General features: G+C 41.5%; 1 protein-coding gene across 7 annotated transcripts in view; it reads right to left on the bottom strand.

Moving 5' to 3' along the window:
* Positions 1-22,469, bottom strand: part of trpm3 (transient receptor potential cation channel, subfamily M, member 3) — a 128,477-nt gene that overhangs the window by 80,238 nt on the left and 25,770 nt on the right. For 6 of the 7 annotated variants that reach the window (XM_035640637.2, XM_035640636.2, XM_035640632.2 and 3 more), the window contains exon 1: positions 21,238-22,141. The exons of the other annotated variant lie outside the window; for it this stretch is intronic. In XM_035640637.2, the coding sequence (XP_035496530.1) occupies positions 21,238-21,327 (90 nt within the window). In that variant the 5' untranslated portion in view covers positions 21,328-22,141. Of the gene's footprint in view, positions 1-21,237; positions 22,142-22,469 lie in introns of those variants that run through there. 7 annotated transcript variants of the gene reach the window in all.

Consider the following 22,469-nt stretch of genomic DNA (forward strand, 5'->3'; position numbering starts at 1 on the left):
ATTCGCAGATTTTACAAAAAGTGTATTGGATTAAAACCACTTACTGCCTCTTTCAGCATGTCATCACAAAAAAAGCTGTATTCATCTGATTTTTTCAGACATAAAAAGGTATTCAGAACATCTATAAATTGTAAGTTAACATGGTAATGTGGGTGGATTGAGGTGTGGGAGGTCATGGGTTGGGTTGGGGGTCGGGCTTGGCAACGGTTTTGACAACTGTCTCCTAGGCTTATCTCCATCATCTTCAAACAATCACGCTTTGTCAGCCAGCAGCGTCTTGTAATTCCTGTAATTAGCAGTTTGTGTGTTATTTGTCCTTGCTCAGCAGGGATTTGTGTCGTGCCCTCTAATTGGACAAAGAGGAAGTAGATGGTTCAGTAAAAGGCCTGAATTTACACATCATTACTTCAGCAAGAAAAAATCTCCTGCAGTGAAAACATGCAAATGCCTATTAATTATTGAAGCAAGCATAGAGAGAGAGAGGGAGCAAAAGAGAGAGAGAAAGATTACACAGTGATATAAGATGAAACGAGACCAGCTCCACAAATTAAGAAACATGTACAATGAGCAGCTGTATGTGATAGGAGTTATGCAGGCCTAAAAATATAGAGGTTTCAAGTTCTACTTATTTTGCATTTACCAGGGAAAATGAATCCTTGGTCCACAGTTTTACAACCAGGATATGGGTTATAATATTTAGTCTATGGTATAAATATAAATTGAGATCACTGTTGATATTTAAGCACTGCAAATCAGTATTGGCATTGTCCATGTGATGAAGTGAATGGAGAATGGAGAGTGTGTGCATTATGTCATCAGTTATATAATACCTAGACGGGTTTTGGCCGTGTCAAGGTGCAACATTAACATTAATGCCATCCAGTGACAAATTAAGTAAGAATCGTGGCAAAGTTTTCAGAGTAACGAGCTCTTTTAAACAGAGCAGGGTTAATAAAGAGGGTTGATTATACTGACTGGAAAGACCCATTGTCATTGTCAGGGCTGAGTTCAGGTTGTAATGAATGGATCAGCACAGAATAAAAGTGTGGCAAATCAAATGAGAACTGATTCTGCTACGAATGAATGCATAGAATCAAATCATTCAGATGAGCATTAAACTGCCAATACAGTAAACAAGAGCATTTATCTGTTTTACATGTCAGATAAAAATGAAGCTTAAAAACATCCATTCATTTCATCGGCATTTGTGGAGCATGCAAGTGTTGATTTGCTGAGATTGAAGGTGTCTAGTTAAAAGGACAAGCAGAGCTGAGTCTAATCAGACAATCAGCACTGAGCCCAATCACATACACACACTATCGCATTTCTAAATCCCTATATCTTGACGTGACCCGGAAGTATTTGACCAGCAGCCATGATAAGAGCTGTTCGGATTCTCTAAATGCATAGGGAAGGAGCTTCAATGCTTCCTTTCCTATCTCCTTTAGCATAGGGTACACTGGAGCTTCCTATGCGAAAGAATAGGAGATATTGACGCCCCACAATTCGTGGCGGCAGCTATATTTAACATGACACGCCACGCACGAACGTAAACGATTCAATCCGAAGAAGAAGAAGAAGAAGAAAAGTATGAATATAACCCAGAAGAGGCGCACATCATCATGTAAGTTACTGTTGCATATGAATCATTTACATCTGAAATCACACGTTGGTAAAATACACTGAAACATGCCGGATGTTTTTTTTGTAGTCGATCTTCGATAATTTGTAGTTTTACCACAGCAGACGCACGTCAATAACATCCGCCATCGCGTGATAAAGTAGTATAGTGAAAGTCGAGTTGGATTCTCTGGGCAGCGCTGTCGGCTTTTCCCAAGTCCTATCAGTTCTCCTTTACACCTTTCCTTGACCTCATGATGTTTTCCACTGAGGTCAAGGAATAGTAGATAATAGTAGAAGGTAGGACATTTTAACCGCACCCTTACTCTCACTGTGTTATGACACGGTGGACCTCACCTAGTTTGTGTTAAAAAGTTTGTGTGATTTTTTTTTATTTCCCATCAAACGAGTTGGTTTGACATTTTAGGTTTAGGTTACATTATTGGAGGTGGTACTCACAACTGCAGTGGGAACATACACAGACACAAGAGTATATAAACATCCATTCTTATATACAAGGGTTAATCTGAGCCTTTTTTGCTGAATGTAGATTTTATTTTAGCGCCACAGTAAAACTAGTAAGGTCATTTATGTGAAAAAAATAATTGGCCTTCTTTTGAAGACTGAAGATAACAAGAGATATAATGTGATCTTCTTGTTCCTAAGAGCATATTACGAGTAGCAATACTGATTAAAAATCGATAGTACTTTAAAGAAAGCCTTACTTTAAACACAGTTTAGAGGAAATAATGTCAAAACATGATAACATTTATTTTACAACTTCATGCTATAAATATGAATCCGCTTTAAGTGTATCAACCCATTCACATGATAAAAGTCAGACATGAAGTTAAGATAAAAAGAAACATTTAACTTTCGATGTAAAACTATAAATAATTCATAGTATGCACTACAGTTCATTTAATAAGTGCATAGTTGTTTTTCTGCAGATACCTGAAGTGATGCTCCTCCTTTGAGCTTACTGCAAAATCTGATTTTACCCATGCAATTATTAGTATAAGATGAACTCTATTTGTCATTTAGTCGTACGCCAGACAGAAGTGCTTCAGTAAGTTCCTTGGGAACAGACAGTAACATGTGGTTGGCAGGAGGTTAATCTACAACAGATGGACAGAGACAACAGGATACCGTGAAATCTCACACAATGTCACCCTCAACAAACACAGGTTTTTGTAGATGCTGCAGTCATTTGAGAAGTCAATATTTTCACCGATGTGATAGGTGAAACAAAGTACTGTATGCGGAGTACATACTGATGAACACCAGCAGTCACGATACTTCTCCTGTTACATGTCCACATGCTAGTTTCAGGGGGGCAAAAAAAAAGTCTATCAACGTCAATCGCTGAGCGTCACACTCAATGAGACATACCGTGATCGAAAGGGTTGTGCACACATGGGTGTAAACACATTATGCACATACACACAATTAGTGGCATTGATAAGTGACCTACAACGGAAACTACACATATGACTGATCTCTAAATGCACACATGGTAAGTGTGGACATTTCACTGCAATTGCATGTCACTAAACAAGCCCTGGGATAAATGTAGTGTCACTAAGTAATGTGCGCATTTAGACAGCGCACTCATCAGCTTCCCTTAATATTGCCATGGGTTGTAGCTCAGTGCAGCCAAGTGCTGCTGCTCCTGACTGTATCCATTTCCATTTCCCAGTGTGCAGAAAAATTTCTAAAGCCATTTAGGCTGAATAAAAAATATTAAATTCTTTAAGTGGAGAGACATTCTGTAGTGGTTTCATTTAGCTGACTACACTTTAGAAAATGATTTCAACGTAGAAAAGAGGACAATTTCCAATCCATTACTGACAAACAGCACTACATTCATTCATCGCTGGTTTACATGTTTGTGTGCGCGTATGTTGATTTGTGTGTTGTGTTCATGCATATTGGAACTCGTTGAGATCAGACATTCTAGTCTGGGGTTTCACCTGGTAAAAGATTGTGTAGTGCGGTGACCCGTTGTGATGGGACTACCATAAGGCAGACAGACTGTTACCTAAAGCCCTTTGACTCTACAGTTGTAAAGGGTTGAATGTCTTTCACTATGAACCGGGTCACTTCTTCTCAGTCATCCTCCCACTAGCTGAGGCTGTGAAAGAGCTTTGGGCTTAGATGTACTATCACTTTCACTAAATGTTTCGACAAAATATTCATTACACTTGTGGCAACGAGCGTGGTCTCCATTGATTTTGAAATAAATGCATTCATCATAGATGAATGCATTTATTTCTTCAATACCGTTATCAGCACTGATAATGTCGGGGCTTATTGATAATACATTCTATCATAATTTTAGTGCCGTGGCCCGTTTAATACCCAGTTTCTGTTCCCATCCATAGATAAGACGCGGCCCAAACGCCTCTCATAAAAAAATATATATAATAATTTAATAATGTACCGCCGCTCCTGAACGCATTGAGGGGAAACACTGCAAGACATGCTGTGTAGTGTGAAGTGCACAGCTATCCGACAACTGTGAAAGTCCTGTAGTTTGAATTTGGCAAAACAAAACAGATTATGATCTGGCCTCAACTCTCGATTTCTGAGTCTGGGGCGCGCTTGTGCTTGCGTGTGTTTTCCTGGCTACCAAGCTCTGCACACAATTCTTTCACTGAATCCAGATATGAAGTGGCTGCACTGGCACTGGCAGCTGAGCTCTGAGCACATAGGATGAGGTTAGGGGCTCTTTTTAGGCCGATGGGCAAGAGCCACAGCGCATTTTGGGTACATGTTTTCCTTCCATGTCTGGACAAGCCTGATAAGACAAAAAGAGCTGGCTAAGGATCAGGGCGAGTGAAACCTCTGTCCCCCCCCCCCCCTTCTCTTTTTCAGCCCTTCTACTTCCCATTCATTATCTAGTTTTCACTCTCCATCTCTGACCCGTCTCTCTCTCTCGTATTCGCTGTCCTCTCCTGCTGTTCGGCGCTCGTACTAATCAGACTCCTTTCATGTTCTATTCCTGTGTTTCTCTCGCTTTACATTGGACCTCTACACTCCTTTCCCTTTCCTGACATATCGTCACATTCCCTCAGCAACTCATTATTGCCTTCAGTCTTCAAACTCTCTCTATTTCTCTGTCTTTCTGAAAACGGGATTTCTTCCCTTTCTTTCTACAGTTGAAACATCCTATCATTTTCCAGCTCTCAACTCTTGCCTCTCCCTCTCTTTGGCTTTTCTTTTTCCTCTCCTCTCGAACTGTCAGGCTGTCAACACACAGACATGCTCCTGTAAGACAAACACCTGAGGAGAAGTAAAGACAGGTGCAGGCATCTGGATGACTCGGGGGTGGCGGAAATTGACCGGAATATAGATGGAGTTTATGAACTCGGGCTAAAAGTTACCTAGAGTGTGAGTTGTAATTTAAAATTTGTCTCATTATATAATAGAATGATAATTAACATATATCATCAAACAAGTCTTATGTTTTTCCTTTGAATCATATGTTTAAGTAGGATAACTTACATGATAAGGCTGATGGCGCATGCATATCAGAATATATTCCATCACTGCAAACACTCAAGAAGTTTCAACAAGCATCTGTGACTCTGCAAGTAAGTCAGCGACACACATTTTTCTTGCATACTGTACGGCTTCTTCAGCGGTGTATATAAAAGGTAAGTGGGGTGATGAGTTGTCAGCCTCTGAGGCAACAACCAGCACTTGAGAAACACAGTGAATTTGCGTTTCAATGTGGAATTGTCACAGAATCACTCTCTCTTACGATCAGATACTTTTCCACCTCTTGTAGATAAGTACACAGAAGGTGACTTGGATAAATCAATGATAATGAATTTGAAGAGAGTGTGCACCTGAATTAAAACAATTAGACATTGCTTAAAAATAAATAACAATAATAATAATCAGGTCTAAGTTTAGATGCTTCTGCTGAAAAAAAATCACCTACTAAAATTATTTTTTCAACTACTTCAGCAATCAAACCCAATATTTCCCCCATCCTTATGAAATCAAATGTGTGATAAAAGAGTCACATTGCGCATTAACATGAAGCCCGGCTACATGTTCCTGGGCTCTTCCGGTGTGCTGTGATGACACATCGTGTGGTGAGGGATCTCGTGGCTAAGCGTAATTTAGCCAGGGACTGACTCCATCTGATGCTCTGCTGCACCGTAACCATTTGACTGCGACTTTAATTGCTTTTCTTTCCCCCAATTCCCACCTCACACGCCTGCCCCGTTCTATCAATCTATTCAATTCCATGGGGGAGAAAGCCTGCATACAAACATGCAGATATGTGAACGATAGAGAGAGAGAGAAAGAGTGTGTGTGTGTGTGTGTGTGTGTCGGTGTGTGTGTCGGTGTGTGTGTCGGTGTATGTTTGAGAATGTGGGTGAACACAATTTTACCTTCACATACCACACACACATACACGCAGACACACATACACATTAATGTATTCACATGTCCCAGTGGATGTGTACCTTGCTTTCTCATGCGTACTCATGTGCTGGTGTCTGCCCATGAATTGACTCGTGTGTGTGTCTCTCTACCCCTGTGGTGCAGAGCAGTGAGGAGTGTGAGGTTTCCCCAAATAGCTACTCTCATTTACAGCCTCTCTGTGGTCTAGGCTTTCTTTGTCTGCCTCTCTTGGCAGCAGCCACGTTGAAGCATCGGACCCTCTTTACCAGACACACACTCACACACATCCATACACACATGTAATACACACATACACTTAAGAGACAAGAAAGCTGATTCTGCAGAAGTATGTCATGAAAAACATTCAAGGCCACGGGTTCAAACTCAAACATTGATTCTGTCCTGAAAACATATAATATTCTCTCACAGGGCAAAGAGCAGCCCCAGATAAAAGCGTACATGGAATCCCATCAGCAGCGGCAGGAAAATGGACCAATACTGTGCATTATGGGCTTTTCACATGCCTCAGTATGTGTTACACATTGGTGAACCAAGTGTGACCTCGCCAGATCGACAAGAAAGAAAAAGGGTTGTTTTTTTCAGTTTGAACCTTGCTCTGCTCAACTGTGAAATGTGGCCCTCCTCCCTGACCCTGTGACTTTGACCTGAAATACGACTGTCAAAATATGTGTAAGATTGGCAGAGATAATTACAAGGAAAACACGGAGCACAAAGCAACAAATGCGGCAGAGAGCAAGAAAAGATCCTGAAATAATACACCGTGCAACTTGATCAAGATTCTTTAACACATTGCATCTCATTCTTTCTAAAACACATTGGTGTTGGTGGTCTTGTACATCATGGACAAAGTCTGTGCCCATTTTCAACCCTATAGTTAACCATTAAAGCTCATACAGTAGTTGTCTAGTTTGCTTCAATCAAGCCTTGGTTTACAACAGTTAAAATCTCTAAGAGACAGAATAATGATAATAATAATATATTTGATTTATAAAGCGCTTTTCATGTACCCAAAGCGCTGGTACAAAAAGAAAGAAATAAAATAAAAGTGGAACGGGGGGGAGCTAGGGATATGCAGAGGAAAAGAGGTGGGTTTTTAGGCGTGACTGAAAGGTGGTGAGGGAGTCGGAATCACGGATCTCTTGGGGGAGGGAGTTCCACAGCCTGGGAGCAGCCCTGGAGAAAGCTCTGTCTCCCAAGCTGCGGAGTTTGGTTTTCAGGGTGGAGAGGAGACCGGCAGAGGTGGATCTGAGGGACCGTGTGGGTTGGTAGGGGGAGAGGAGATCAGTGAGGTATTGGGGAGCAAGATGGTAGAGGGCTTTGAAGGTGAGGACCAGGACCTTGAAGGTAATTCGGTGGGAGACAGGGAGCCAGTGTAGTTGTTTTAGGACTGGGGTGATGTGGTGCCAGGATGTGGTGTGGGTGATGAGACGGGCGGCTGCGTTCTGGACCAGTTGGAGTTTTTTGATGGAGCTGGGGCTGATGCCAAGGACAATAATCTAAACGTGAGGAGATGAAGGCGTGAATGAGTCGTTCTGCGGCGGGGGGTGTGAGTGAGGGTCTGATCTTGGCGACGTTACGGAGGTGAAAGAAGGAGGTTTTGACTATGTGGCGGATATGCGGTTCGAGGGAGAGGGTGGAGTCGAAGATAACGCCAAGGTTGCGGGCCTGGGGAGATGGGGAGACAGTGGTGCCATCGATGGTGAGTGTGGGGTTGTTGATTTTGCTGAGTGTGGATTTGGAACCGATGAGGAGGAATTCTGTTTTTTCGCTGTTTAGTTTCAGGAAGTTTTAAGAAGAAGAATGAATCTGCGAGAATGTAATGCCGGTTTAGTACGATTTTATACATTTTTATAAAACGTTTATATACAAATGTACGACAAATAAAAAAGTACAAAAAAAGAGTAACATAATTGTAGAAGAATGGGTAAAGGCAGGGCCCTAAACAGCCACATTTGATTATTGTCATTTAAACAGTTAGCAATGTCCTATAAGTGAGAGGAGGAAATAAATCCTTGTCCTTGCTAAAATATATGGAAATGGAAATTCCACACCCATCTGTTGTAAGTCAGTGGTCAGTGCTTTGCACTGATTAGCATACTAATGATTCAGGAGACGATGAACTCAAATGCCCCTTGAAGTCAGATGAAGGCCAATGTCACATCGGAAGCTGCAAAACCATTTTAACAGAATCGATTGAGTCACAGCATGAGATGTGATCTAATAAGAACCAAAAACAAGAAGTTGAGCAAGCAACTGCCAATCATGTTCTCCAGCTCGATATTTCTTTACGTTGTGTATATGGAGGGAAGGCAGTGCGGCACTGTACCTCTCCCCCTCGCGGAGTGACAGGGATAAAGCCTCATTACAGAAGGTTGCTGGAGCTGGAGGACTGGAGCTGGTACTCTGAGGAACCACACATGCCAACGATCCCACAGAACAAACCGGCCACGGATTTATCATTACACCGACTCCCTGCATCCTATTTTCTGTGCCTCATTCTGTCTGTTCATTCATTAATTCCTCTCTCCCTCTATGTCTGGGAAAGTGTTGCATCCTACTTTCCTCCAGCCTTTTGGGATCAGGCTGAAAGGAAGGCGGAGCGAGCAGTGCTGTCTAAGTCTCGGGTTGTCCTCATAGAGTGTATAATCCTCTTGATGTTGTGCCACTGCAGTCGCACACTCAAGATGGAGGTACAACTGCTCTACATGTATGTGCTGCACAAAGTCTCTAAGAACAGAGAGAAACAATGCGGATTTGTTTGCAGGGATATCAAAACTATAACTGTAAACTGTGATGATGCGGTTAAGAGAATTACAATTTCTGTCTTTTTGTGTGCAAATGGGAAAAACCATTCACAGCAAGTCAAAATGAAATGTGAACTAGCTGTTCTGTGAAACACTTAGTATTCTATTTGTTAATAAACACACAATATCTGCTTCTACAATTGACCTTCAGAATGTATTTTATTTCATTCTTTATCTTTCTTGTCAGATAAACCCCAACGTTCTGTCTGATAAGCCAGGGTGACCCTCATTTTTCTCGTGTGAAAACATAGTCCGACTGGGACTGAGGTAGAAAATGAATTTTTATGGATACAGAATAATGCACCATAGCTGAGCTGTCTACTGTGAAATCGAGTAAAAAAAAAGATGAAAAGGAGTGGAGGGAAATCCTGCATAAATATTGCAGAATTTTCCAAAGAATTCTCCTGGGGGGCACAACAACAGTGCTACTTCAGTTCAGTGTTCATATATTTATTTTTTTTAACTCAATACATAACTAGATATTATTCAATAAATATGGGAAGGATGTTTTTCAGAATTCAGCAGGACATTTAAAAAGGCTTTTTGTGGAATTGATTTATGAGAAGACTGCAGAGACAATTTTAGACAGGCTGTTGTAAAAACAGTACTTCAGAAACCAATGTGGAGCACGGCTATAATAAACTCCAAGATATAAAATGACAGTCATCCCCTCAGGGTGAGGGCTGTAACCACACTGTGACTGCTGTAAAAGTGATGGGATATTGAGAGGGGGGACTGCACTGATATGGCCGCAGATAGATCAGATACATTGAATTGGAGGAGGGGGAGAGATGACAGGGAGAGAAAAAAGGGAGGAGGAAAGTTTGGGGAGAAGGAGGGCGGAGGGAGGAATCCACAGAGAGAGCGTGAGAAGGACTGAGGGATGGATGGAGGGACAAAAATAGCCCTGTGTGGCCATGCTGTTCACTTTCATTTTCCATGTCCTAATATCCAATTTACAGCCCCACACGCACGCACGCACGCACGCACGCACGCACGCACACACCTTAGAGTTAAAAATTGGTCTATTCTCACTTTCTTTTACACCTCCACACTCACTCTTTTCTTAGTCATGCCGCCACCTCCACCCTGTATTTTCCTAACAGAAGCTCAGATGTACAGCAGCTTTGAGACCAAATTTAAATTGAAACATAGGCGCACTTAAGCATACACATGTACATGCCCACACACACACAGACACACACACAGACACACACACTGAAAGCCGCCTCTATAACACCCCAGGGTGCTGTCCAACAGCCATGCCATGAGATTTAGAGCTGTTCATGCCATTTATAGGGGACTAAAGTTGAAGTGATAGATGGGAAGAGGTTGGGAAGAGATACAGAGAGAGAGTGTGTGTGTGTGTGCGCGCTAATGAGAAATGTTTTTCGTGTAAACTGTACGTGTGCAACATGAATTGTGTGTAGGTACATTGATCCACAAGTGCGAGGACAGCGTAACATTTGGGAAAAGGTATGTGGGGAAAGTAAAGCTGCCCCGGCATGATGGAAGAGGCCAGGACGCACAGCTAACGACCCAAGTGTGAGATCGTTAACTCTGAAACAAGACACTGTGAGAGTTGATGAACAAAATGAGGGGAGGGAGATGGATACAGAGAGTGAGAGACAGAGGCTGGCAAACAAGTAACCAACAGAGGAGGAGAGAGATGAATTATTGTACAGTAACAATTGATGCAGGATAACTGGAACAAAATTGTAACGGAGAGAAAATACCAATGGCCAGATGTGAATTCCTCCTACGCAGACATCAATTTTTTTAAACAAAAAAATGCTGCCCTCCCTGAATGTACTTACAAAAGACTTATTGAAAGCCAAATATTGATCAGCATTTCAAAGAAAATGTTAAAGACATCAAGGGAAAGATATTCATGTGGAGACAGAGGAGATCATAAAGGTATTGACAAAAAGGCAGAATAAAACATGACCAAGGAACTTTCACACTTCCAATCACTGCACAGTGCCAGGCAGCTGGACTAAAGAACAACATCAGAGCATAATTTGATCGAAGTGCCAGAATCAAAATTCCAATATATTTGAACAACATGAATTTAATGCTGGTCAATCAGTTAAGCTCTTTCTACCCTTCCAAATAACCAAAACATCTTCAGCTGGAATGGCACTCAGTAGAGCACATACCTCCGCTATGACCCAACAGTCCCTTAAATTCAATCCAGGCCAGACCAGATTGCACACATTCATAAGCTGTTTTCAGACCTGACCTTCGGACAATGTCCGCAGATTTCCGTCCATACATTTTCAGGAGTTCAAGTTTACATATGACTAACGCAGCAGGAGATTGTCCCAATCAGAAACATTGACAACGGCAGGATAATCGCCGGAGCATTCTGTGGTGTCTGGGCAGAACAGCAAGTGGCTCCAATTAACTTTTCATTAGTTTTAAGTCATCAACCCGCCCATTCGCTCGCTGTATTCTCACATGGGCTCACTCTGACATTCTCCGGAGAGATGATACTAGGAGGATGGCAGGAGAAACTCCGGAGAATGTCAGGAGCAACATATGCGGACATTTGCGTTCTCATACAGTACTTCCGGAGAAGTTCAGGACAATGTCGGGACTTCAGTGCACGTCTGAAAGCAGCTATAGATCAAACCCAAAAATATTTTTTTTCATCAAGATTCACGTATTATTCCCTAAATAATCGGGGGGAAATTTTTAATTCCTGGATCCCCCGATTAGACGGCATCAAAATGTAATGGGTTCTTTCTTGGCCCGTGTCCCATCTTTCCACCTCCAAGTTTCAAGTAGGTATAGAAAGTAATTAAGCTATTTTTGCGTAATTCTGCTGACAAACAAATCATTCAACCAACCAACCAACCGACAAGGGCGAAAACATAATGTCTTTCACAGGGGTAATAAGAACAAACATGACAAAGGCAATGTTATTAAATGAGATGAAATCAGATGTTTTCTGAATACGCTGTACTTTGTGATGGCTTTGTTTTTTGGCGATCAACCCTAGAGACAGATTTGAAGAGGGTGATTACACTGACACTGACACTGTGGTGGACAGTGAAGCAAGGAGGAAACATGAGAAGAAACATAGAAAGGTACAGATGGAGAGAGTGATCAAATGAGACATTACATAAGGCAGGGCAGTAAGCATGAGAGAGAGCGCGCTTTGTTTCAGTGCTCTCGCACATCAAAGCATTTTGTTAAAAGACTCTTCTGTCATAGAGAATTTCATTCTCTTTCAACAAGTTTCATATTACAAAATGACTTCCTGCCATAAAGGACCTTATTATCTTCCGCACTTTTCATATTAGAAAAATATTATATTTACTCCACACTGCTGTACCAGACCTATAACACAACGGACAATGTGCCAGAGATGCTGTTATATCATTAACAACCAGTCACAATGTTCACTCCGTATCTGTATGCAAATAAACTGAGAAAAAAACGTTGTGCTAAAATTCAATAAAAAAATCAGCATTGATTAATGTGTTCTCCATAAATCTTCTTTTTTCTGAGGCAGAGAACCAACTAGTGCAGCAAAGCCCAAAATGAAGGAATAAAAACGAATTTAAAAAAACACTGTTTTTATTTGATGCCTTAAAATGACAAAGAAAAAACTATTGTAACTGTTTATGCAACAAATACAAGATTGTGCAGCTCCAAATGTTTGATCTCCTCCTGTGCAGAAGGAAATATATTGAATCTGCAATATGCAGAGTGAAAACAATAATATTCAACCTTTAACTTGGCATGATGAATGGTGCCTGAACTTCAGCAACCAGGCCTGTTGGGTGAGAAAAATAACAATTCTCTACCAAGTATTTTGAGCATTGAACTGGATCAATGACGGTGCATTACTAACATACCTTATCAACCAGAGGCTTGTATTGGCCTTTATAGTAGGCTAGATTCTGGAAAAGATAAATCATGACATGACTCAGCGTTTTTATACAAACACACACAAGGACACCATAACTACCAAGGCCATATCAATAATTCACAGACTACCACATGCACGGACGGTTTTGCCTTGGTTTTTGACTGTTAGTCAGATGACACAAGACATCTGAATATATCTCTCTCAGCTCTGGGAAATAACAATGTGTAAGATTATCTGACACTTAATGAGCAAAACATGAAGTAACTAATTGTTTGGTCGAGGATTTAATTGACAGAATGACTTATTACTTATATTTTATAAAAAATAACGACAGCAAATACCGGGTGTAGCCTAGTGAATAAAAGTGACGGAAGTGAAAGAAAAAAAAAACATTTAAATCAAATCTGGGACTTGGGAACGTTTTCAACACCAGAGCTTTTGAGTGTGAGATGCTCTGCTGTCACTGTCCATGGTCCTGATTTCGAAACCACATTTCACCACTGTCAAAATAGCAGCGGTTAGCTGGATTCAGTTCAGCACCAACAACAGCTTGAGTGATGACACGAGCCTCGGTAACAATATGGCTACAGCTCTCATTAGAAAGCCTCTAAGTTGAGTCTCCTGAGCTCGGGATGCAATTCCAATACTTCACCCATCGTCCATCCACACATCAGCAGGCCTTTTCATTATCTTAACAGCCCTGACTATATCATGGGAGGATAATTAAATGGAAATGTATAGATCTGTGGATTTATTGATTTATTGTGACCTATGGATTAGCTGTAAATTACCACCCAAGGATCCAGCCATATATGAATATCCCGTAATGTACCAAATACAACCACAACCAATCAGCTTGTGAACTTTGTGGACTATCAACACAATACCATGACCTTTGGGGAAATTAGCGTAACTGAAGAGTAAGAGCAATAAATTGTCGTATGACAGGGATTGTGTGTGGGATAATGTTTTGGGCCAGGAGCAGTGGTTTCCAGAAGTTTATGCTTGTTGTCTGCTGACGTCACAGTGATGCCAGGACTGTCAAAACCAAGAAATAGTCTGCCACCAACCAGACCTTAACGTTTATTTTTTTACTATTATATACCAACTCTTTTATTGTATTGTTCATGTTTTGGTCTGAATATAAGTCAGTTCACATCAAAATGTCAACATGCCGAGGAATGCTGATGGTCAAATACTTAAAAGCTCAGGTTCTGTAATAAATGGTAAATGGACTGTATTTATATTTCACACACATTCATACAGCGCTGCTATTTACCGTGCATTTTACCGTCACATTCATACACTCCTGGAAGAGGCGTCAGAGGCAATTGTCCAAGGACACATCGGCATGCGGACTAGGGGAATCTGGGATCGAACCGCAGACCATTGGGTTAGTGGACGACCGACTCTAGCTCCTGAGCCACAGCCGCTCATATTACAATACTGCACACAGATCACACGTATGTTCAAGTAAATATGCTTTAGCATAAAGTTGTGCATTCCAACAGCTACAAACTATATGCACAAACCTTTGCACACACATAACCTAGGCAACATACAAACAGTACATGAATACATACATATACAAAACGCACAGTATAAATTCACCCAACACCAGTGTCAAATGTTCCAAATCTGTAGCCTGAATAGTGTCATAAAGCAGGAGGATTCATGACAAAGTGTGCATATACATTATTAAACAGCCCATCATCACCAGTATATAATCCCCCCTGACTGTTTACAGGTCAAAGGTACTGCTCAGGTCATGGATGCTGCATATCTGACAAAGGGTGGGAGGATGTTGGGATGCATATACTATATTTACCTTTTGGTGGATGGACATAAATTTTGCATTTGTGTGTGTGTGTGTGTGTGTGTGTGTGACTGATGTGTTCATGCATGTAAGAAATGTCCACGGTGAAAGCTAGAAGTGGTTTACCAAATTATACACTTATCCTGAAACTGCAGGTCCTTCACCATCGATCCTCATAAATGATTCAGCAGCTGACTGCCTGTTGCATTAATTCAGGACAAATGCCTTTTGGCAACAAAGACTACAGAAAACGTGACGACACACTGTTTCCTCAAGCTGGTTTCCTGTAAAAGGACAAATTTGCAAACAGCGTGTTTTATTTCCCATGATGTTGTGTGGAAGTGTGCCAAATAGGAAATATAAAGTATTTGTGCGGCTAAACAAAGGAAGGAGGTGCTAATTCGCAGCTTATGTTCTTGCTTGGCTCATTAGTGAGATAATGTTTAAATTGAAATCTCATAAATGAGGCAATTGCGAGTTAATTGAGACATAAACCGACAAGCATTGAGTTTGAGGCTTGATCACAAAGAAGAAGAAGAAGAAGAGGGACGGGTTTGTAATTCATGATCATATTTGTGACCGTGTTGTTTTTTGTAATATTGTGTCCGGTGCGAAATTAGCATGTTATGCAATTATGATTTTATTTTAACCTGCACAAGGACCACAGATGGAAAGAATTGTTTCCTCATGTATCATGGAAAAAATAAGATATTCAGGGATTTTAGCTTGATCACTGTAACATCCCTTCTGCCCAAGTCCTAATAATTTATCAGGATATGTAAATGAAGCACATTTTTTGTCCACAATGTGTCCATTGCAACGATTCTGCTCAATCTGAAAAAATGAAATCTGTCTTTTGGTTACTCCAACGGTCACATTACCTGTGATTACCAGCTTAAAGCTGTAATGGGATGTTTCATTGATGGTGTTGAGTGTGAAGTGAACAGACCCAGTGATTACAACATGGGAATGTACAGTATTACACTCAAACGAAGACACAGTGAGGTGTATTACTGTTGAGCTGCTGCAGCATCTATATCTAAAGACTCCAAGTAACAGAGAGCAGATACACGCTGCAGGCTTTTCAGGTTAGCTAGTTCCACAACAATCATTTTCCTGACAGCAACTGTGTGTGTGTGTGTGTGTGTGTGTGTGTGTGTGGGGGGGGGGGGGGGGGGGGGGGTGTGTGTGTGTGTGTGTGTCTGGTCTATCTGACTGTATTTATTATAGATACAGAAATGAGTAGTGCCACCTATGGGTGATAACATGTACTCTGCTCATTGGTCCCTTGGTCATTATATACTAAAAATATCACATGAAAAAATATATTAGTTCTTTTAAATATCATTAAATAAGACTAACATTCAAACATGTGTAAACTGGATTATATAAGCACCGCTTTATGTAACACTATAAATGTATTTTTAGCATTACAGGGATATTTATTTTTGAACAGCAATATGTATTTTTGCATAAGATGGGAGTCTTGTCTATGCTCCATGATAATAGGAGGCAATGGAATAAAAGGAACAGAGAGCAACAACAAGAGGGGGCATATTACAAAGAAAGAAAGAGACAGAGAGAGAAGACAAAGAGAGAGAGTCACACAGAAAGGAGAGAGAAAAGATGGAAGGTACAGACAAGAGAGGGAGAAAAGGAACGACTTCATTAAGGGAATCAAAGAAAGGATTATTACTGTATTCTGAATTATCTTTACTCAATTACTGCACAGCACTGCTGAGGTATTAACAGTCGGATATTTTCAGTCGGAAATTTTCTTCAAAACGGATATAGAAGAGGCGGCTGAGACAACTCAGTAGAAGATCAAAAGTAAGGTATGAAAACATATTGTGGCGTGTAAGACGACTGTCAGCATAAAAAGGCAAAAGAAAAGACAAAGGTACATGACTCAAACAAACAGAATTTGGGTGAATATGTGACTAGTATTCAAGTTACCAAAAAAGGACGAAAGATGACAGATTTCTTTGAGCAACGTGAGCAACGCATAATTCCCTGCTTAAACTTGTAAAAATTTCAGGTGTCAAGGTTTCAAATTTATGATACAATTGTTTTAGGAACAACAGACAAGCACTGACGGAGAGGGAGTTTTGATAGCATCTGCATGGTCAAACATATCCGGCAAGAGCATTTTTTTGTAAATAGATAGAAGGGGCACAAGGTTTCAATGGAACAACAACTCAAAAACTGTACGCCTATTTCTGGATGGATTTCTAGACACAAGATCAGAGAACATGGACCAGACTGAAACTCCAGGTGTGCTTTCTCTCATTTTTCTTGCGTGTCCTAGATCAGGAACGCCCCCCCCCCCCTCGTCTAATGGCGGCATTACTCTTCTGTCAACTGGCACCTGACCAATTGCTTGCCATTTTAAAGGTCAGTGGGAAGTTGCTCTAATGAATTTAATTACTTGTTGATAACTCATGTCAGTACAAACTTGATTCATTGTCAGTTTGGTATCGTTAATAAAAATGAGCAAGTGAAGTGCTGCTCCTGCAGACGAAAACAAGCATTTTGACTGTAACCAAAACAAATTCATAGTATGAGCGACTTGACTAGAAATCAACACAGAGCTAAACTATATTTTTCAGGGGTTGTAAGAGTCACTGATTCACATTGGTGGAACAGCAGAAAAATTCATGTCGTTAATGCCCAGATTTAAAAAAGTGTTCACCGGATACAATTTGGGACGGTGCATTGTTTCTAACATCTTTGTATCAGTTAAAGGGGCAGTAAGCAATTCCAAAGCAATACACGTTTTGTAAAAAATCTGCGAATTTCCTCACGGTCCGCTAGTTGTCGCTTTTGTGTGTGCCGGAAAAAAACATTCTGGGTATTCTGCTCAGCCCTGGCTCTGTAAATCCAAAACAATGGGAATGCAGTTTCTAAACATCACTCGTCGACACCATAAGAGACGTGCTAGTGGGTGGCGCTGCGACTCCGTGGTTTTGGCCTAGTGGTTGGTGCGTTGGACTCCCATACCGGAGGACCCGGGTTTGAGCAGTAAAATCACAACAACAACAAAGAGACAAACAAGCTCTCTCCAGAATCACTTACTGCCCCTTTAAGTCCAGCAGAGGCCCTATGCTATCTAGAAGTGTGACCAATATTTTATATTTAGATTCCCTCCTGTTTCTCAAGCGCTCTCATGCCATCTCCACTGCTGTCAGTGGCCAATGCCCGACACATTGGGAAGGTCTGAGTGAGATTATCACCGAGGAGGAAGAGCCACACATTCCACCGAATTGCTACAAATCAGTTGTCTGCTGACACTTGGGATTTTTTTAAGAAACACAGACGAATCGATGGGATGCATGCATGAAGCACAATATGCTATGCCAGTTATTGAAACAGCACCACTTTCTGCTCACTGCGGAGTGAGCCTGCTGAAAATGTGTAAAGCCCATAACTCTGCTGCCAGGAGGTTTGGCACATTTCACTATTAATCCTATGAAGCATTGAATTGTTTAGTTGTTAAATGTGTGAGGTGCTTTAAAGGTGTAACCAGAGACAGAGAACAGAAAAGAAGGACTGATTTAAGGTGCAGGCCTGGTTTTATTTTATCTTTTGAGATCTTGTTCACACCACAACGGTCTGTGTAAGACCACTACACTTTGTAAGTGTGAAGAGGAAAGAGCACGTATGAGATGCTCACCGGGTTGCTGTACCAGAGAAACAAATATGTGAAGTAAAAATGGCACTTTAGCTTATTTAATTAAGTTATGATTAGTTGTCTGTAAGAAACAGTACCATATTACATTGCACCATATCACGTTAAATCAGTGTTGAATCACAATAGTATTTGCTTTATATGAATCTTTAGTGTATTGTTGGTAACGCATGGAGATGTGTAACACATCCCTGAAATCCTTATGAGCTGAAATAAAAGACACAAGAAAATAGACCACAGAACAAAAACAGACAAATGGATAAACAACTTAACGTTACATTCAAGAACACTTACTACATTTGCACGCGCACACACACACAGTCACACAGACCCGCTCTTCTCTAATGGATAACACACCAGACAGTCAATTACACTTCGAAGGCAGCAAGGGCCTTGCCACAGTGAAAATTATATCCTCACCTGATCAATAAGTGAGCGTGCTTAAGGGCTGTTTCAAACACACAGATCCACATTTTGTAAGGGTCATTACTTAAGGGTAATGAAGAAAATGAAACTGGTAATACGCTTTTGTATTAACTGTATTGAATCATAAAAGCAGGTAAGGTTGGTTGAACGTGTTCGCCCTGTAGAAAACATGGAGCTCGATTGCCTTGCCGGTAAGCTTTGAAGAGACAGAAAAGGTAGTACTGCTTACATGATGTAGACAGTAACATTCCTCAGTGGTTTGTCCATATTTACGATCTCAAGATAGTATCAAACATTACGGTTTCAGTTCTTATTAAACATACTTTTTGTAGCTGTTTTTCCCACTCTGACCGCAGAGTTCAAATCACATGCTCACTCATCAATGCCTGCAGTGCACATGTTTGCTGCAACGTCAACTGTGCCTATAGCGTTGTCATTATAAATGCACATACTTGTACAAAGGCATGTGAACAGGCACAAGCGTACTCACACCTACGCAAAAATATGCACTCACAATCTGTTGGATATATTTTCCTGCCCAAGGAAGACAGAAAACCTCTCTGGCAGCCTATAAATGGCAGTCACACTCAGATGCACACACAAGCACACAGTGAGTGTACGGTTGGCAGCAGCGGGCAGGTGATAAGTTAGAGGGACATGGGAGGAAAGTGCTTGTCGTGCAGAAATGTCCAACAATAATGACAGGCCTATTAGGTTAATTTCACACCGACAGCCCGATATCTCCCTCGATTCATATACAGAGTCTTGGGAATCATAATCCTCAGTAGGTAATAACATGGGCAAAGCTACAGGTTCAGCTGCAACTGAAAATAACCACAAAAGAGTCAAGAGTAATTTTGTAGTGAAGATCCAACCTGAAAATTCAACCTATTTACTTCATCAGAGCGAATATCTTGGATACACTGAGGGGAATATGGGATGGGAACGTTTAAAACACAATTCAGATTCGCAGCGTGGAGCCCTACATTCAAGTGAAACTCGCTGTGGTGTAGTTATGAGCCGATGTAGAGATGCAACTTATTCAGCATCGGGTCTGACTTGAAGCCATCATCTATTATCTACTATCTAAGTCCAGGGATCCAATTTAGTGTAAAAAAAAACAACAACATTAAAATGACTCCAATTTTTGAAACTTTGGAGGGTTTAGCCGCTTTCATTTAATAAAATCACCTGTAGTTTAGAAATATTAGGTCAATTTAGGAAGATTTTTTGGAAAAATGCAATTCTTGCTTTGAATGCTTCAAGCACACAAACACGCAAAGAGACAACACTACCAAAGATGCATCCTCATGTAAAGCACATGTGAGCAACCACTCCATGTGTATCTTGGGACGGACACACACACACTTTTTCAGTTCATCACAGATTACAATGGGATTCATTTAACTAGGCTATACAAATGCAAATGCTGTACATGTGAGCCCAGGCTCTTGGGTTGTGTGGTTCAACATTACAGCGACACTGTTTCGTGAGACACTTTGATAGAGCCAGATCAAAGGAGAGCGAAGACGAGGCATTCGAGACCTCCAACAATAGCCCTTCTCGCAGGGTGTTTGTAACTGGCTTATAAAAGCACACGAATGAATAAAGATGAGGTGTTCAGAGGCTAGAAGACACATGCACAGCTGCGCTAACACATGCTCAGACGCATGGACAAATCCACACCGAATCTTGCACATCATGTTCCACACGTCTGCTCGGGTGATGAGGTGTGTTTTACCAACTTAACCTGGCTACCTCGAACACAATACACAAATCCAACATGGGTCTTTACTACAAGGTTCATTGTTGAATTCATTTTTACACCTGTCTACCTGAATTTGGCACTGCACATCCCCCTCGACCTTAATCTCCCGTTCTGTCCGTCATTTCCAATTTAACATTTCTTCTCACACATGCCTACCAATCGTCTCTTCTCTTATATTCTGCTTCTTTCATTCACCGTCTACCCTTCCTTTCCCCTTCTCACATTTCTTTTGCTCACTCTCTTTAACTTTCCACATTTCATGCTTTCACCTTCACCCTTTGTTTAATCTTGTTGTCCGTTCTCTCACCTACTTCATTTTTTCCTTCCCTTCATTTACAAATCTTTGCTTTTTTCTCTTTCGAGCTTACCCTCACGGTCGCTGCTTGTTCTCCCTCTATCTCACTCTGTGCATCTCTTTCGCATCACGCTCTCACTTTACTCCGTCTCCATTTTTTATCTTCCACTCTTTGCACATCCGTACACTTCCAAATCTTTACACTCCCATCACGTTGGCAGCTTTACCACAATTATCTCCATTTTCAAATGTATCCTTCTATCTATTCTGTCTTAAAGTGTGCCTTACATCCGCTGGGTCATGTACTAAATGCACTTGTATGAAGCCAAAGATGTTGCATATCAGCTTCCCCAGCATTCATTTGGTATCCTCACACCTCTATTTATCTTCCTTTGGAAAACAACAGGATAGCCGAGTGTCTGCCTTACATTTAATGATTCATCTCCCTCTGCATATTTTTTTTTAGTTCATTCCCACTCCTGTTCACAGTGTTTTACCTTTAGCAGGCGTACAGATGGCAGGAAGGCTGCATGGCACAGTTTTCTGATGGTCCAGTTGAGTGGCCGTGGCGCGTCCAGCTGGTTCATGGTGCCCACTCTTCACAGAGAAGCCACTGGTGCCCGGCAGCTTTTCCCAGCACCAGGATTAATGTTGCCCCACTAGGGGGGCAAAAATGGGAGAGGGTCGCCAACTCCAACTGCTGAAAAGCACGCAAGTCCCAGGGCATGACCCTCGATGGACAACCATCAACAACAACAGTCACCACCGCCGCCAGCCTTTACTTCCCCGAGCGGATGAAGCTCTCACCTGGGCAGCCGACTGCCCCCTCTACCCTTCCTCCCTGCCCTCTTCTCCAATCCGTCCACACAGATCCAAAGAGTTCGAGGCACGCCAAACCTGGAGCACCAGGAGCATCTGATTCCTCTTCCACCAGTAGCTTGAGTGAACAGAGCAGTGGTGCGGAAAAAAAAAAAAACAGAGTGAACAATATTTTCCCAAACAGCAGTAGCAGAGCGCAGCGATGCAGAGCAGGAAAAAATAGCTTGCAATGTGGGAGAGATGCAAGTATAGAAAAAAAGAAAGAAGAGAGAAAGAAAGGAAAGAGAGATTAAGATGTGAGATGAGGAATGGAGAGGACAGATGAGCAGTGCAGTGCAGTGCGGTATAGCGCAGAGGGCAGAGAAGAGGAAACGAGAGCAGCGCAGAGCGCATAAACGGAGCAGCCTGACAGGCAGCAGCTTAGATTTGAGGTTGCATGCACACTGTCTCCAAGATGAGAAAAAGAGAAAGACAGAGAATGGGAGAGGGGGGGGAGGTGGAGATGGACAGAGAGAGAGGGAGAGAAAGAAGAAGATGGGGGGGTAAAATAAAATTGATGTTGATGAACAAGCTGAAATTGAAACTACGGGGAAAGGATGTGAGAAAAAAAGATTGCTTCTGCGCATGGGAAAAAAATAGGAGATGAAAAGAGAGGGAGGGAGAGAGAGAGAAAGAGAGAGCGGGGGGGAGATGTGATGAGGCACTGTGTGGTGGTCAAAAGGGAAATGTGTGAAGCACAGTCAAAGCTCCGTCTTATAGAGTGAATTCCAATGGAGCTTGAATCTGTAAGCACATTAAACAACTTGGTGGCGTGACAGTGGAGAGGAGTACGACCTACTTACTGGTTTGCACATTAAGAAATGGTTAGAAAAACAACACTAAAAACAGCATGGTTTATTTGGCTTATACA

The sequence above is a fragment of the Scophthalmus maximus genome, chromosome 19 (genome assembly GCF_022379125.1).
Source record: "Scophthalmus maximus strain ysfricsl-2021 chromosome 19, ASM2237912v1, whole genome shotgun sequence".
NCBI classification, from domain to species: Eukaryota; Metazoa; Chordata; class Actinopteri; order Pleuronectiformes; family Scophthalmidae; genus Scophthalmus; species Scophthalmus maximus.